This window comes from Armigeres subalbatus, chromosome 3, assembly GCF_024139115.2.
Source record: "Armigeres subalbatus isolate Guangzhou_Male chromosome 3, GZ_Asu_2, whole genome shotgun sequence".
Lineage (NCBI taxonomy): Eukaryota > Metazoa > Arthropoda > Insecta > Diptera > Culicidae > Armigeres > Armigeres subalbatus.
This window is the reverse complement of record NC_085141.1, coordinates 74,807,235-74,823,938: the sequence shown is the minus strand read 5'-3', so window position 1 is coordinate 74,823,938 and position 16,704 is coordinate 74,807,235. Positions and strand designations below refer to the sequence as shown.

Sequence of the window (16,704 nt, the reverse complement as noted above, 5' to 3'; positions counted from 1 at the left end):
CACACTTTCGGTCACCGCAATTCGTTGGAAATCCCATTTCGGTGTCTGGCGAACATTCAATGCATTATAATACCGCGTCAATGCATTATAATGCTGAAAGCGAAATATTTCTGTATAACCCTTCCCGTACACTACTTTGCTAATAATTCCCTCGTCATGTTCATCATCGATAAGAATAATGATTAATCACTTGACTAAATGCTTACTCTTTTATGTTTTACAGTGCCACCAGAAGTGCCGAAAATTCAGGATTCCAGTGGGTTCGAGCTACCGGCTCATGCTGGTCCATATGAGGAAGGTGGCATCCTGGAACTGACTTGTGTAGTTCGGGGAGGTAAGTACCACGACTAATTGCAATCAAGGTTTATATTTTTCACGAAAATTTCACCGTAAAAATTCCTTTCATCTAGTTGAATTTACAGTAACACACAATAAGGCAATTTTCGCTTATAAATACTGCAATTAACAGACTAATATGAACGGGATTGACCAATCCTGAACTGATTTTCTACCAACTTAATCAATCTGGCTTAATTGCGGAGCGGAAGAGACTTACCCAAGCAGCACAATTTCAACCGATTTGGTTACAACAACTCATATATGACTGGCCTTGGTCATGCATAGGTCACAGTAACTCGTTTATGCCAAGCTTGTTGCTTATGTAACTAAAAACTTAATCGTTCAACACGAGCACTGTCCTGGAACGCTCATGCAAGCTCTTGCAGAGCGCTAAGTACCGTGAGCGAAGTGTATCCGTTATGCTACGTTTAGACAGGGCAAGTGAATTAAATAACTTAATTGAATTCAATTGACTTGCCAAAAGTTGAACATGTTCATCTTTCTTTTCGTTCAAGTGAATTGAATTAATGCGTTTATACGTTCCATTTGCGTTCGATTCAAGCGACGTCAAAATCATCATAGGCGACATGAACGCACAGGTAGGCAGGGAGGAATTGTATAAACCAGTCATGGGACCGGATATTCTGCACACCGTATCAAATAATAACGGCCACCGATGCATAAACTTCGTAGCCTTCCGCGGAATGGTAGTCCGAAGCACATTCTTTCCCCCCAAATATCCACAAGGCCACATGGAGATCACCTAACCAAGTAACGGAAAACCAAATCGACCACGTTCTAATCGACGGCAAATTCTTCTCCAACATCACGAACGTCCGCATTTACCGCAGTGTGAATGTTGAATCCGACCACTACTTCGTTGCAGTATGCCTGCGCTCAAAACTTTCAACGGTGTACGACAAGCGTCGAAGTCGAACGCCGCGGCTTAACATTGGGCGGCTACAAGACGGTAAATTAGCCCAAGGATACGCAGCAGCTGGAAGTGGCACTCTCAACGGAAGAGCAGCTAGGCGCAGCGTCTTTTGAAGATGGCTGGAGAGATATTCGATCCGCCATTGGTAGCACCGCAACCGCTGCACTTGGCACGGTGGCTCCGGATCAGAGAAACGACTGGTATGACGGCGAATGTGAGCAGAAAGAAAAGAAGAATGCAGCATGGGCGAGATCGCTGCAACACCGCACGAGGGCGAACAAGACGCGATATAAAAGAGCGCGGAAGCTTTGATCAGTATTCTACGGTTGCAAATCACACTTCGGTTTAGAATAAACAACAATGGCGGTGAACAAAAGATAGACTACTGTCAATTGACCAGGTTGATTGGTTTCATTAGGATCGGATATAAAAATGACAAGAATGAGCATAGCAATTTGTACTCCGATTCTATGATTTTGATTTTTATTGATTAATTTCAAGAACCAGTAACCCTAACTATGAACTATGTATTCTATAAAAAAAATTGCACGGAATATATTTGTTCTCTGTGCACTGCTCATGCTATTACATTTTTACGCAGCTACATCATTTTGCTCAAAACAAAAATGTGCATTTCCAAAATCGCAGAAAGGTAAATGGAATTGGAAAAGAGTTGAAGGATAAGGAAAAGGGAACCGCGTCGTATCGCCCTGAGTTACCTAAAGGTTTCGAATTACGATCATATGGAATTTTCTTCAGTCTCATCAGAGTAGCAATGACGGAAATGCAGAACCATCAAAAGTAAGAGACGATAAAAGCTTGATGATTTTGAGTTTCCCATTTGCTAACGGTAATTGAAACTAGCACTTGCCCTGTGTACATCATATGAATATGAGGCACAGCTTGGAACATAATTGAATTTTCATCAAACCTCTTCTCGTATGGTCATGCTTCAGGACGAAGTTTGGAAAACATCCGACATTAGTTAGTCTCGTTATTCACGGGACTCTGTTTAGGGGCTCATTCCGAACTTGAAGTGTGATCCATTAGAAAACTTTACCATCCTGATGTGACGTAGCTTTTATAACTCAAAATACTTACGTGGCTGAGAGAGCAGTGAAAATCAAGAATGCATCGTTCAGCCTTGCATAATCTTCACTCCAATCGGAAGAATCGCCCTATCACCCGAATCCCTAGGGGGACCTTGTCATGAAAGCCATCGGGTATGGATAACCAAATGAGTATTCTTCTCGTTCAAATTCCCATCCATTATTGTGGTAAGCCCGGGTTGTGGTGGTACATTCCTAGGTGTGCCACCCCCAGTATGAAGTCCGATGACCAAACCGAACGCTGCATAGCAAACCGAAGCCAATCTAATTGATGACCTACAGTTGCCCGCTCGTCGTCGACCAGAGCCCCAAGTGAGGGGAGCAAAGGAAGGCAGTTGGCATCCTCAATGCACAATAGTCCATGAGTTTAACGAGAGTGGACGAGAAGAAACGAACCAACCGACGAGCGATGCAGGTTGGGCCGGGCAGGTAACCGCAAGCACATGCTCGTTACCTTTATTCGTTTCATTTAACTTTTATATATGTGACAACACATGCACATACACTATATTTCTCTTTGTCCAGGGCTGGCGATGGGGGCAAGAAAAGGGTAGCAACCAACCGGTGTCTTTTGCCTCACGAAGCGCCCCCACCTGCTCCAACGCTCGCTCCGACCAGCAGCCGCCCAGGCATAGTTCGGTCGGTCGGTGTTTCTCGATCCGGCTGGAAAATGAATTTAGTGGCAACGGTAATGCCATGATATAGGTGTCGTACCACGTTCTGAGGCCATTTTTCACACATTCCTCTCTCCATTGTGTCCTATCGGGCTGTATGTGACCAGTGACGACGAATGGCACTTCGGTCAAGGTGTGTGGGAATTTCCGACACGCCTTTGGAGTCAGAGAAAAAAAACATTCTTTTGGGTTTGCAAAAATGATGATTAGTGGTAATTTAGCAAATTGAAAAAAGGGAAATTTCTTCGAGTACGATCTATAGGCAAACAGTTTGTCTACCTGCTATCGTTACTGAAGTATGAAGGTTATTGTTAAGTCAGTGTATCGTTAGACCGATTGAAGTTACTCCGTGATTGATTAGAGCTGGTAAAAATTACATTAAAACTAAAAGGAGATAGGAGTTTAGTTCTACATAGATATTTTCGAAGCACACGCTTAACCAGCTCAATCATATTAGAATACGTTGACGAATGAGTCCTTACAGCAAGTAATCATTGGACGATTTTTATGAAGCATAGTGTACTACTATATGTAATGTGCCTCGTACGGCCGAAGCCCAGGGTCCTGAAGGAGCAGCCGTGGAAATTTCTGGGATTTTGAAGACACATTTTCTGATATTCCGTTAGGATTCAAAAAAATCTTTGTGGTCCTAACAGCGCTGAAGGATATGAGTATAAAATTTTCTTGTTTTACGTAAATAATTCGAGCATTTTCTGGTTATGATTTTTGGTAGATCGGAACTATTACCGGAAACCTTAAATAGTATTCGAAATTCTTGACCAATTCACGGACCAACAAAAGTATTTTCAACAGAACGTTACAGTTCGACTCTGTTTTGTCAACCTGTTTTGTCAGCCGAAAAATAAGTTGGCTGTCGAGGGTCAAGCCAAGATAGTCAGCCATATTGGCCCATTCCACTTTCGTCCCATTTAGGGTGATTTTACAACCCTCAAGTAGAAAATGTTTGATGGATATGCAATAGGTGAAGATAATGATCTGGGTCTTCATCGCGTTGATACAGATCAGGTGAGGTAACATCCGGGCCTTGTTGAAGTTTTGATAGAATTTCGCCGTCTGGAGGCCCGTGCAGCACAATTGAGACAAAAATGGTTACAGCAACTAGATTGTGACTAAACCCGGTTACATATGAGTTGCAGTAACCTATGTGTAACATGTGTGCTGCTAGGGCTGGCATGTCGGAGGTAAACATGTTAAATAACAGGGGCCGAGGATGCCACCCATGATGATGCCTGCGACATCTTCTTGCGCACCGATCCGCTGTGAGATCCGGAATGTTCTCGCTGACAGGTAGTTGTGGAAAATTTGTACCAGGTAGCTGGGAAGATTATAGCGTTGGAGTTTGCACACCAGAGCACGATGCCATACATTGTTGAACGCCTTCTCGACATATATTTAGGCCAAAGCAAAGATTTTTGATGTCTGAAACTTGATTATGCACATATGTACACATGTGATAGATTTAGTTCGGAAAAGGTATTGGAGGGTAACCGCCCCTTCGGTGGGGTTTGATCCCACGACCCCAGTTCGCATGACAGGTGGTTTCCCTACTAAGCTACGAAAGACCTCCTTCGACCACCGCAGCTTAGCGGGTGCTGATGAAACCAAATTCCCAGCACCGTAGGAGCCGGACAATACTAAATATTCATCCTACTTGGTTGACATGTGTACAAAAATACATTTGAGAGAGTTAGTTCTGAAAATGTATTGCGAGAGATCGGCTGGTACCTGGTGCTGGGAATTTGGTTTCATCAGTACCCGCTAAGCTGCGGTGGACGACGGAGGTCCTTCGTAGCTTAGTAGGGAAAGCACCTGTCATGCGAACTGGGGTCGTGGGATCAAACCCCACCGAAGGGGCAGCTACCCTCCAATACCTTTTCCGAACTACAGGGGATGGACAAAATAATTAGGATAGGCAAATTTTGGGTAAAATTAGATGTGTTGTAACTACCTTAGTTATCATCCGATTTTGACAATTCAGGCATGCCCGAAATAGAAAATTAATGCAGTTTGACGGTATGTCCATAGAACTGACTATGGCCACCGGATTCCGGAGATATTCCGGGTTTTTCGGAAGTAGGTTCCAAACCGTAAATTTGAGGTGGATATTAGGAGAAGTTGTGGTTAAAAATTGAATAATATTAGTAACCACAAATGAAGTAGGGCTCTTGCTGATTGGAACCATTTATTGAGATTTGGAATCGGACCAGAATCAAGTGAGATATGGCCATTTCTTTATAATCGGTTCCGATCGATACTTATCAAAGGGGTCAGGCCACAACTTTATTTGAATCTCGCTTTTTGATAGATGTTCCACTATGATTTTATTCTAGAAGGCCTCTAATATGTCAAGAAAGAAAAACCAATTGAATAAACGGATCCTGGAGTCGCTGGGATGTCCCCGGGGAACCTGTGAATGGGGACATTTAAGTTTTAGCACCAAAATCAGTCATTCGACGGCTCTTTTTTCATGGTTTTCGATCAGGAAGCGAAGTATGAATATAAAATGGTTCATTGACGGTTCTGACCGCTTCCAGGATCTACGGATTTGCCCGGGGAACCTGTTGAAGGGGGCATTTTAGTTTTAACACCAAAACCAGTCGTTCGACGGCTCTTTTTTCATGGTTTTCGATCAGGAAGCGAAGTATGAATATAAAATGGTCCATTGACGGCTCTGACCGCTTCCAGGATCTACGGATTGGCCCCGGGGAACCTGTTGAAGGGGACATTTTAGTTTTAACACCAAAACCAGTCGTTCGACGGCTCTTTTTTCATGGTTTTCAATCAGGAAGCGAAGTATGAATATAAAATAATCAATTGACGGCTCTGACCGCTTCCAGGATCTACGGATTGGCCCCGGGGAACCTGTTGAAGGGGACATTTTAGTTTTAACACCAAAACCAGTCGTTCGACGGCTCTTTTTTCATGGTTTTCGATCAGGAAGCGAAGTATGAATATAAAATGGTCAATTCACGGCTCTGACCGCTTCCAGGATCTACGGATTGGCCCCGGGGAACCTGTTGAAGGGGACATTTTAGTTTTAACACCAAAACAAGTCGTTCGACGGCTCTTTTTTCATGGTTTTCAATCAGGAAGCGAAGTATGAATATGAAATGGTCAATTTACGGTTCTGACCGCTTACAGGACCTATGGATTGGCCCCGGGAAATCTGTGGAAGGGGACATTTTAGTTTTAGCACCAAAACCAGTCGTTCGACGGCTCTTTTTTTAGGGTTTTCGATCAGGAAGCGAAGTATGAATATAAAATAATCAATTCACGGTTCTGACCACTTCAAGGGTCTACGGATTGGCCCCGGGGAACCTGTTGAAGGGAACATTTTAGTTTTACCACCAAAACCAGTCGTTCGACGGCTCTTTTTCCATGGATTGCCTCCGGGGTACCTGTGGAAGGGAACATATAAGTTTTAGCACCAAAATCAGTTATTCGACGGCTCTTTTTATAGGTCGATATTCTATGACTCGATATCGTCTCACAGAAGCAAATTATTCCATATTAAAAAATATGTTCTGGGTCTCTACGATGGTCCCTTCAAACAGCATCACAAGGTTTGTGTATTCCACATCTCGATATTTCCTTGAGTCGATGGTCCCTTCAATATCGACTCATGGAGGTTTTACTGTAAATATAAAAAGACTATTGACAGCTTTGACCACTTCCAGGACCTACTGGTTGCCCCCGAGGAACCTGTGGAAGGGGACATTTTAGTTTTTACATTAAAATCAATCATTCAACAGCTCTTCTTTAATATAAGCAAAGTATGAATATAAAATTGACCATTGATGACTCTGACCGCTCTCAGGACCTACAGATTCCCCCCGGAAAACCAGTGGAAAGGAACATTTAAGTTGCAGCACCAAAACCAATAACTCGACGGCTTCTTTTTCGTGATTTTTGATCAGAAAACGAAGTATGAGTATAAATTGGACCATTAATGGATCTGACCGCTTCCAGGACTTACGGATTGCCTCCCGGGAACTGTGGAAGGGGACATTTTAGTTTTAGCACAAAAACCAATCTTTGGACGGCTCTTTTTTCATAGATTTCAATCATAATGTGAAGTATGAACAAGAAATGGACCATTGACGGCTCTGACCGTTCTCTGGACCTACGGATAGCTCTCGGGGAACCATCCTACTTCATACTTCGCTTCCTGATCCAAAGCCATGAAAAAAGAGCCGTTGTATGACTGTTTTGGTGCTAAAACTAAAATGTCCCCTTCCACAGGTTTCCTGGGCCAATCTGTAGGTCCAGAAAGCGGCCAGAGCCCTCAATGGTCCCTTTTATATTCATTTCTCGATTCCTAATCAAAACCACTAGAAAAGAGCCGTCGAATGACTGGTTACGATGCTTAAAATAAAATGTCCCCTTAAACAGATTCTCCAGGAGCAATCCGTGGGTCTTGGAAGCGGTCAGAGCCGTCAATGATCCATTTTATATTCATACTTCGCTTCCTGATCGAAAATCGAATGACTGGTTTTAGTGCTAAAACTAAAATGTCCTCTTCCACAGGTTCCTCGGAGGCAACCCGTAGGTCCTGGAAGCAATCAGAGCCGTCAATGGACCATTTTATATTCATACTTCGCTTCCTGAACAAAAACCATGAAAAAAGAGCAGTCGAATGGCTGGTTTTGGTGCTAAAACTAAAATGTCCCCTTCAACAGGTTCCCCGGGGCCAATCCGTAGGTCTTGAAAGCGGTCAGAGCCGTCAATGGATCATTTTATATTCATACTTCGCTTCCTGATCGAAAACCATGAAAAAAGAGCCGTCGAACGACTGTTTTGGTGGTAAAACTAAAATGTCCCCTTTCACAGGTTCCCCGGGGCCAATCCGTAGGTCTTGAAAGCGGTCAGAGCCGTCAATGGACCATTTTATATTCATTCTTCGCTTCCTGATCGAGAACCATGAACAAAGAGCCGTCGAACGATTGGTTTTGGTGGTAAAACTAAAATGTCCCCTTCCACAGGTTCCCCGGGGCCAATCCGTAGGTCTTGAAAGCGGTCAGAGCCGTCAATGGACCATTTTATATTCATACTTCGCTTCCTGATCGAAAACCATGAAAAAAGAGCCGTCGAACGACTGTTTTGGTGGTAAAACTAAAATGTCCCCTTCCACAGGTTCCCCGGGGCCAATCCGTAGGTCTTGAAAGCGGTCAGAACCGTCAATGGACCATTTTATATTCATACTTCGCTTCCTGATCGAAAACCATGAAAAAAGAGCCGTCGAACGACTGTTTTGGTGGTAAAACTAAAATGTCCCCTTTCACAGGTTCCCCGGGCCAATCCGTAGGTCTTGAAAGCGGTCAGAGCCGTCAATGGACCATTTTATATTCATTCTTCGCTTCCTGATCGAGAACCATGAACAAAGAGCCGTCGAACGACTGGTTTTGGTGGTAAAACTAAAGTGTCGCCTTCCACAGGTTCCCCGGGACTAATCCGTAGGTCTTGAAAGCGGTCAGAGCCGTCAATGAACCATTTTATATTTTTACTTTGCTTCCTGATCGAAAACCATGAAAAAAGAGCCGTCGAATGACTGATTTTGGTGCTAAAACTTAAATGTCCCCATTCACAGGTTCCCCGGGGACATCCCAGCGACTCCAGGATCCGTTTATTCAATTGGTTTTTCATTCTTGACACATTAGAGGCCTTCTAGAATAAAATCATAGTGGACCTTCTATCAAAAAGCGAGATTCAAATGAAGTTGTGGCCTGACCCCTTTTATAAGTATCGATCGGAACCGATTATAAAGAAATGGCCATATCTCACTTGATTCTGGTCCGATTCCAAATCTCAATATATGGTTCCAATCAGCAAGAGCCCTACTTCATTTGTGGTTACTAATATTATTCAATTTTTAACCACAACTTCTTCTAATATCCACCTCAAATTTACGGTTTGGAACTTACCTCCGAAAAACCCGGAATATCTCCGGAATCCGGTGGCCATAGTCGGTTCCATGGACATACCGTCAAACTGCATTAATTTTCTAGTTCAGGCATGCCTGAATTGTCTAAATCGGTTGATAACTAAGGTAGTTACAACACATCTAATTTTACCCAAAATTTGCCTATCCTAATTATTTTGTCCATCCCCTGTAAATCTATCACATGTGTACATATGTGCATAATCAAGTTTCAGTCACAGTAATTAATTTCCACACCGGGTGGCTTAATACCCGGCATATAGGCAATTAACTTTGAATGTACTGAAAGATTTTTGAGACAATCTTGCTCTGAGGACGTTTGGAATTCGCGTCAATTGTTGCGGTGGATCGACCGCGGCGGAAACCAAACTGTTACTTAGGGGAAGAGGTCCCAAAACGCCCCCCCGATGCAAAACGCCTTTTGTGGTTTCCCTCATATTTACCGTCATTAATATGTCCGTAACAAAACTAGATCTAAAATTATGTAGGATAGGTTAAGAAAGTTTCAAAATAGTGCATGGGAAGGTCGGAAAAACCGAAAATTTCCACATTTTGAAGAAACATCTAACATTTTGGCGAGGCAAAACGCCCTAGTGGCAATAACCTACAAAGTACTTGCGTCTCCACGGACTATCCATACTAGAATGCTGATTCGCCGACGCGTGGTACTTTGTTCCCTAGGAGCCGCCAGCTGAAAGGCGTTTTGCCTCATGAGTTTTCCGGCAACAAAATATCACCACTTTTTTGAAATGTGAATATTATCAATATGATTGAGATTTTTGACAATTTTTGAATGGTATCAACTAGCCATCTTGTTTAACTGATGCATAATGTAAAAATACCCATGAATAGCGTTACAAATAAGACAATAGAGCAGTGTTTGCTTAGCTAGGGCATATTGCCCCCCCTTCCCCTAAGCGAGATGGTGTTGTGATCGGCAGACTCAAGTAGCTGGCGGCGAATCGCCTTTTCAATCAGCTTGGATAACCCAGAATGAAGACTGATGGGATGACCATTTTTGGAAGAGGAATGATCATTCTCAGACTTTAATGGAGATGAATTTTGCTGACTTCCTACACCGTAAGATCAATAGCTGAAATCTCCAACTCCTCCGAGAAGTCGTAGGAAGTCAGATGAATGTTGATTGCATGCTCTCTAACGGGTGCTTTGTGAGGTACGATCTATTTTGGCGACCTCAGGGTTCTTTCTTAAATAACATAACGCTATATTTGGTGATTTTGAACCCCCATCCTCTCTCTCGTAACACTTTTTGTATGGAAGGTTTATTTTTTTTTGTATGAATCGTAATGCTCGGCTTGATCCCCTCCCTCCCCCTTCAACGTTACGTAATTTGTGAAGAACCCTCATCTGCAGGAATTATCAACCGATCCTTAGAGCCATTGTTATCTAATGGGATTAAAGATGGAATAACCCAAAGCTTGGGTTTTAGTATTTTGTCAATTCCTAGAAAAACTTAACACAGACTGGGAGAGCGAGGGTCTTATTGGAGAAATCATTATTTTTGGAAAATCCAACCGAACCAACCCAACCAACCAAACCAATCCGAACCAACCAACCAACCAAACCAACCAAACCAACCAAACCAATCCAAACCAACCAAACCAATCCAAACCAATCCAAACCAACCAAACCAACCAAACCAATCCAAACCAATCCAAACCAATCCAATCCAATCCAAATCCAAACCAACCAAAAATCCAATCCAAACCAACCAAGAATCCAACCAAAAATCCAAATCCAACCAACCAACCAATCCAAACCAACCAAATCCAAATCCAATCCCCAACCAAAATCCAACCAATCCAACCAATCCAAACCAATCCCAAACCAATCCAACCAACCAATCCAAACCAACCAAATCCAATCCAAACCAATCCAAACCAATCCCAAATCCAATCCAAATCCAATCCAAACCAACCAAATCCAATCCAAATCCCGTCCAAACCAATCCAAACCAATCCCAACCAATCCAAACCAATCCCAAACCAACCAAACCAATCCAAACCGAATCCCAAACCAATCCAAACCAATCCCAAACCAAACCAAACCAACCAAAATCCAATCCCAAACCAATCCAAACCAATCCAACCAAACCAAACCAATCCCAAACCAATCCAAACCAACCAATCCAAACCAACCAAACCAACCAAACCAATCCAACCAATCCAATCCAAACCAACCCCAAACCAACCCAAAACCAACCCCAAACCAACCAACCACCAATCCAAACCAAACCAATCCAAACCAACCAAACCAATCCAAACCAACCAAACCAACCAATCCAAACCAAACCAATCCAAACCAATCCAAACCAATCCAAACCAATCCAAACCAATCCAACCAAACCAATCCAAACCAATCCAAATTAAACCAAATCCAATCCAAAACCAACCAAACCAACCAAATTCCAATCCAAATCAATCCAACCAATCCAAACTAATCCAAACCAATCCAAACCAATCCAAACCAATCCAAACCAATCCAAACCAATCCCAAACCAATCCAAACCAATCCAAACCAATCCCAAACCAATCCCAACAAACCAAACCAAACCAATCCAAACCAATCCAACCAATCCAAACCAATCCAAACCAATCCCAAACCAATCCAAACCAATCCAAATCCAATCCAAACCAAACCAATCCAAACCAATCCAAACCAACCAAACCAATCCAAACCAATCCAAACCAATCCAAACCAACCAACCAACCAACCAACCAAACCAACCCCAAACCAATCCAAACCAATCCCAAACCAACCAAACCCAATCCAAACCAATCCAAACCAATCCAAACCAATCCCAAACCAAATCCAACCAAACCAAACTCCAAACCAACCAAACCAATCCAAACCAACCAAACCAACCAAACCAATCCAAACCAAACCCCAAACCAATCCCAACCAATCCAAACCAACCAAACCAATCCAAACCAAACCAAACCAATCCAAACCAATCCAAACCAATCCAAACCAATCCAAACCAATCCAACCAACCAAACCCAACCAAACCAAATCCGTCCAAATCCAATCCAAATCCAAACCAAACCAAATCCAAACCCAAACCAATCCAAACCAATCCCAAATCCAATCCAAACCAATCCAAACCAATCCAAACCAACCAAACCAATCCAAAACCAACCAAACCAATCCAACCAACCAAACCAATCCAAACCAACTCAAACCAATCAACCAAACCAATCCAAACCAAATCCAAACCAAACCAAACCAACCCAAACCAACCGCAAACCAACCCAAATCCCATCCAAACCAACTAAACCAATCCAACCAAACCAACCAAACCAAACCAATCCAACCCAAATCCAATCCAAACCAACCCAAACCAATCCAACCAATCCAAACCAATCCAAACCAACCAAACCAATCCAACCAACCAAACCAATCCAAACCAATCCAACTAAACCAACCACATCCCATCCAAACCAACAACCAAACCAATCCAAACCAACCAAACACAAACAACCAAACCAATCCAAACTAACCAAACCAAATCCAAACCAATTTAAACCATTCCAACCAATCCAAACCAATTGAACCAATCCACATCCATCCCATTCAAACCAACACAAAATCCAAACCCAAATCCAATCCAAACCAATCAAACCAATCCAAACCAATCCCAAATCCAATCCAAACCAACCAAATCCCAAATCCCAATCCAAACCAATCCCAAACCAATCCAAACCAATTCCCAAATCCAATCCCAAACCAATCCAAACCTAATCCAAACCAATCCCAAACCAATCCAAACCAATCCAACCAACCAACCAATCCCAAACCAATCCAAACCAATCCAAACCAAATCCAATCCAAATCCAACCAATCATAATCCAAACTAACCAAACCAATCCAAACCAATCCAAATCCAACCAAACCAATCCGCAAAATCCAATCCAAACCAATCCAAACCAACCAAACCAACCAAACCAATCCAAATCCAAATCCCACTCCCAACCAACCCAAACCAAACCAAACCAAACCAAAACCCAATCAAACACCAATCCAAACCCATCCCAATCAAACCAACCAAACCAACCAAACCAACCAAACCAATCCAAACCAACCAAACCAATCCAACCAATCCAAACCAATCCAAACCAATCCCAAACCAACCAAACCAATCCAAACCAATCCAAACCAATCCAAACCAACCAAACCAACCAAACCAAACCAAACCAAATCCAAACCAATCCAAACCAACCAAACCAACCAAACTAAATCCCAAATCCAAATCCAATCCAAATCCAATCCAAATCCAATCCAAATCCAATCCAAATCCAATCAAAATCCAATCCAAATCCAATTCAAATCCAATCCAAATCCAATCCAAATTTAATCCAAATCAAATCCAATCCAAACTTATGAAGGGGTACGAAGCATTTTTTTTATTATTGAAGTTCGAGGTGTTTTGGGAGATCGCGATGTGGTTTATATGCAGGACATCTATACCTTTCTTTGCTCGTCTGACATCAAAGTATAATATCTCATTTTTTTTTCTTTCTCAGTTTTTCTCTTGTCTCTGTCTTATTGTTCCGTGTACTATGAAGCTCTGGCCATCCGGAAGATGCTCCCTGAAGAACCATACCTCGAGCACGACGCTACGCTACACCAGTCATGTCAAATACCCGGATGAGCAGCTGAAATACCTCAAATCTAAATCCCCACCCCGTCCGTCCTTAAATTACGTAATCTAACCTTGAGTCGCCACGAGTATCTTGGTAGGGTAAATGATGTATCTTGGACAAGCGCAGGACATTCATTAGGAAATATATCGAGATTGAATAGTATAAAACAATTGGCACATACTAGGTTCATCCAAACACATAACCTATGATTAGTCTTGTGTCTCCATTGCCCAATTTCTGAGTAAATTACGTTTACTAGGTGTAAACTGTGATAGACTGCGAACTGAAATATTTTCTTTTTGGACATCAAATATATAATTTCGACATGGAAAATGCATATATTTTGGACAGAGTCATTTTCTCCTAATTTAAAAATGACCACCTACAGATCTCAATGGTATGACATACCTACACGTATCCACATTCATTTAAATGCATTTATTTGCTTAACTGACATAGGTTAAACCAGAAATTAACATTTTTTCGCAATCTTATCGATATCATTGAAAACAGCCTGAAAGTTGGCAATTAATGGTTCATCCATGTACTGTACATGGGGTGACCAATAAATGTCTGATGCATAAAAACATAACTTCATTTTGGTCACTCCTTTTTCATCCGTCTCGAGTTCATGTTAAGCGATTGGAATATGTTAGTATCTCAATTACAATCAAACTTTGGCCGCAAGACCTCAAAATTGCCGTTTGAACCAATTTAAACGTGTTTCAGGTGCATGTTACGAAGGTCCTATAATGCATGTTCTCCTGCATACTGGCGTCCAGCAGGCACTTTGGTAGAAAGCTTTACAATTTAGGTAATTTTAAAGATAAATAATAGTTGATTTGTGAATTCTCATTAAGAGCCGCTAGAGTTGAGGTAAAAGTATGCAATGATCATATTTTCGATAAAAATTTTCCTACACATTATTTAAAATTGATCGAAGAAGCTCAGGCTTGTCCAAAATATGTACATGTCCAAAATATATCATTTACCCTATATGTCCCTTCCTCGTACTAACTGCAAATAATAACGATATCAATTGTAAATATCAAAAAGAATCTCGGCTCCGTTAAGTGTTATACACGCCTGAGCCTGTCAAATAAATGCAATAGATAAAAAATTAATAAAAAAACAAATTTTTCAACTTCCAGATGGCGGATAAACTTCAAAATTAAATCCGTGATGTTTCAAATATGCATTTTTCTTTGATGCTTTTTTCCATAAAATTTGCTTCATGACTTACCTTAATTTTTTTACCATTTTCATTTCACATATGGAAGGCTTACTATTATTTGGCTTACCATTCTTTTTTGCTTTATTTCGTTTCTTTTCTTCAATAACTTAAAAAAAATGTCTTGCCTTGTAGGGGTGCAACGACTACACCATTGGGTTTTTTGGGGTATTGAGATTATTACATATCTTGAATCTATTATAAAAGCTGAGCCTAAATCCAAAATCTCATTTATTTTGGAGCACGGGAACTATTTAAAATCAATTTCGAAAATCTTAATAATTTCGCGTATTGAACACCCCTAACTTGATTTTACTATGGGCCGAGCTGTCAACCTGTGAGCTAACTGCCAAGCAGTCGAATTTTCAAAACTTTTAAAATGGATTTTTATCATCAAATTTAGGGTCTATGAGTGTGAAAAAATTATGTTGTAGCTCAGAAAAAAGGTGTTCTATCGAATGAATAAAAAAAATGAACATGGTTTTCAAAATAAAAAACCCAGATTGATCCACCTAGCGGTGATGGCGCCTTTCTCGCACAAAAAGGTAGTAAATGTAGCCTTTACGCTTACACCTCGATGATGCACAAGAAAGGCAAAACAGTTACACCGTCTAATGTTATGGTAGAAAATTTACACTAGTAGACGACAGATGGCGCTGTCAAAAGTTTCTCGAATTTCCTATGTTCGAATTTTGACTTTCGGACAATTTCATAGTACTATGAAACTGAACGAAGAGCATACTTACGCCTAAATGCGTGCAACACGAGCATCTTTATAGTACGATGAAACTCTTAATGGGAGTAAGCCACGGATAAACTTCAAAAATATTCATAGATGCAAGGCATTTTTCATAACACATTATTGTTCTATGTGACTATGTCTCAACACTATTTTAATATTATCTTTTTTATGCGATTCGCAATTATTATGAAATTCAATAGTGATCAACAGCGTTTTAGTCTCTGTCGGATGCAACTTGTTGCAAGAAAATCGGTTAAGAGTTACTATGTGAAAAATTGGCTAATGTTTTTTATAGCATTTTGTGCACACACATACACACACACATACACACACACATACACACACACGGACAGACAGACATTTGTTCAGCTCGTCGAGCTGAATCGATTGGTATATAATACTATAGGTCTCCGGAACTCTTATCAAAAGTTCGTTTTCGGAGTGAAATGATAGCCTTTCGGTACAACTTTGTTGTACGAGAAAGGCAAAAAACAATTGTCCTATCCAAACGATTTGTCTATACACTGAGGATACTGGCCGCAAGATTTTCATACGACAAAACTTATGAGAATGTTTCATAAGAATTGAACTATGAAAATCTTAAGATCATATTTTGATCAAATCTATATTTTTATTGGACATCTAACAAGACGATTCCTGGAAGCGTCGGTGGACGTGTGGTGTGATCACACGCCTCCTAATCACGACGTCCATGGTTCGACACCAGGTTACACTTTTTTTAAACGAACTTGAAATTTTTCATAATATTGTCGTATGAAATGCATTCCATTAGTGAATCGTATGAAAATCAATACATTTTCTTGTGGCAAAATTTCAAAAGAGAATCGTATGATAGTCTTACTACCAGTATCCTCAGTGTACTTTCTCCGCGGAAAACAGACTTTGGGCGCCAATAAACAATCTGCGTATTTCCGCCTCAAGAAACGAGCACTGAATAATCTTCATTTATTTTCCAATTTCACCTTTCGAACAATCTAGAATTCCATGTCAGCCTGCTGAGATTGAATTTCAAATTTGTTCTCATTAGCTTC

The 16,704-nt window shown here is 41.2% G+C and overlaps 1 protein-coding gene across 1 annotated transcript in view; it reads left to right on the top strand.

Moving 5' to 3' along the window:
- Nucleotides 1–16,704, top strand: part of LOC134227305 (contactin-4) — a 1,204,188-nt gene that overhangs the window by 632,875 nt on the left and 554,609 nt on the right. The window contains exon 6 of the mRNA XM_062708688.1: nt 224–334. Within this exon, the coding sequence (XP_062564672.1) occupies nt 224–334 (111 nt within the window). The remainder of the gene's footprint in view (nt 1–223; nt 335–16,704) is intronic.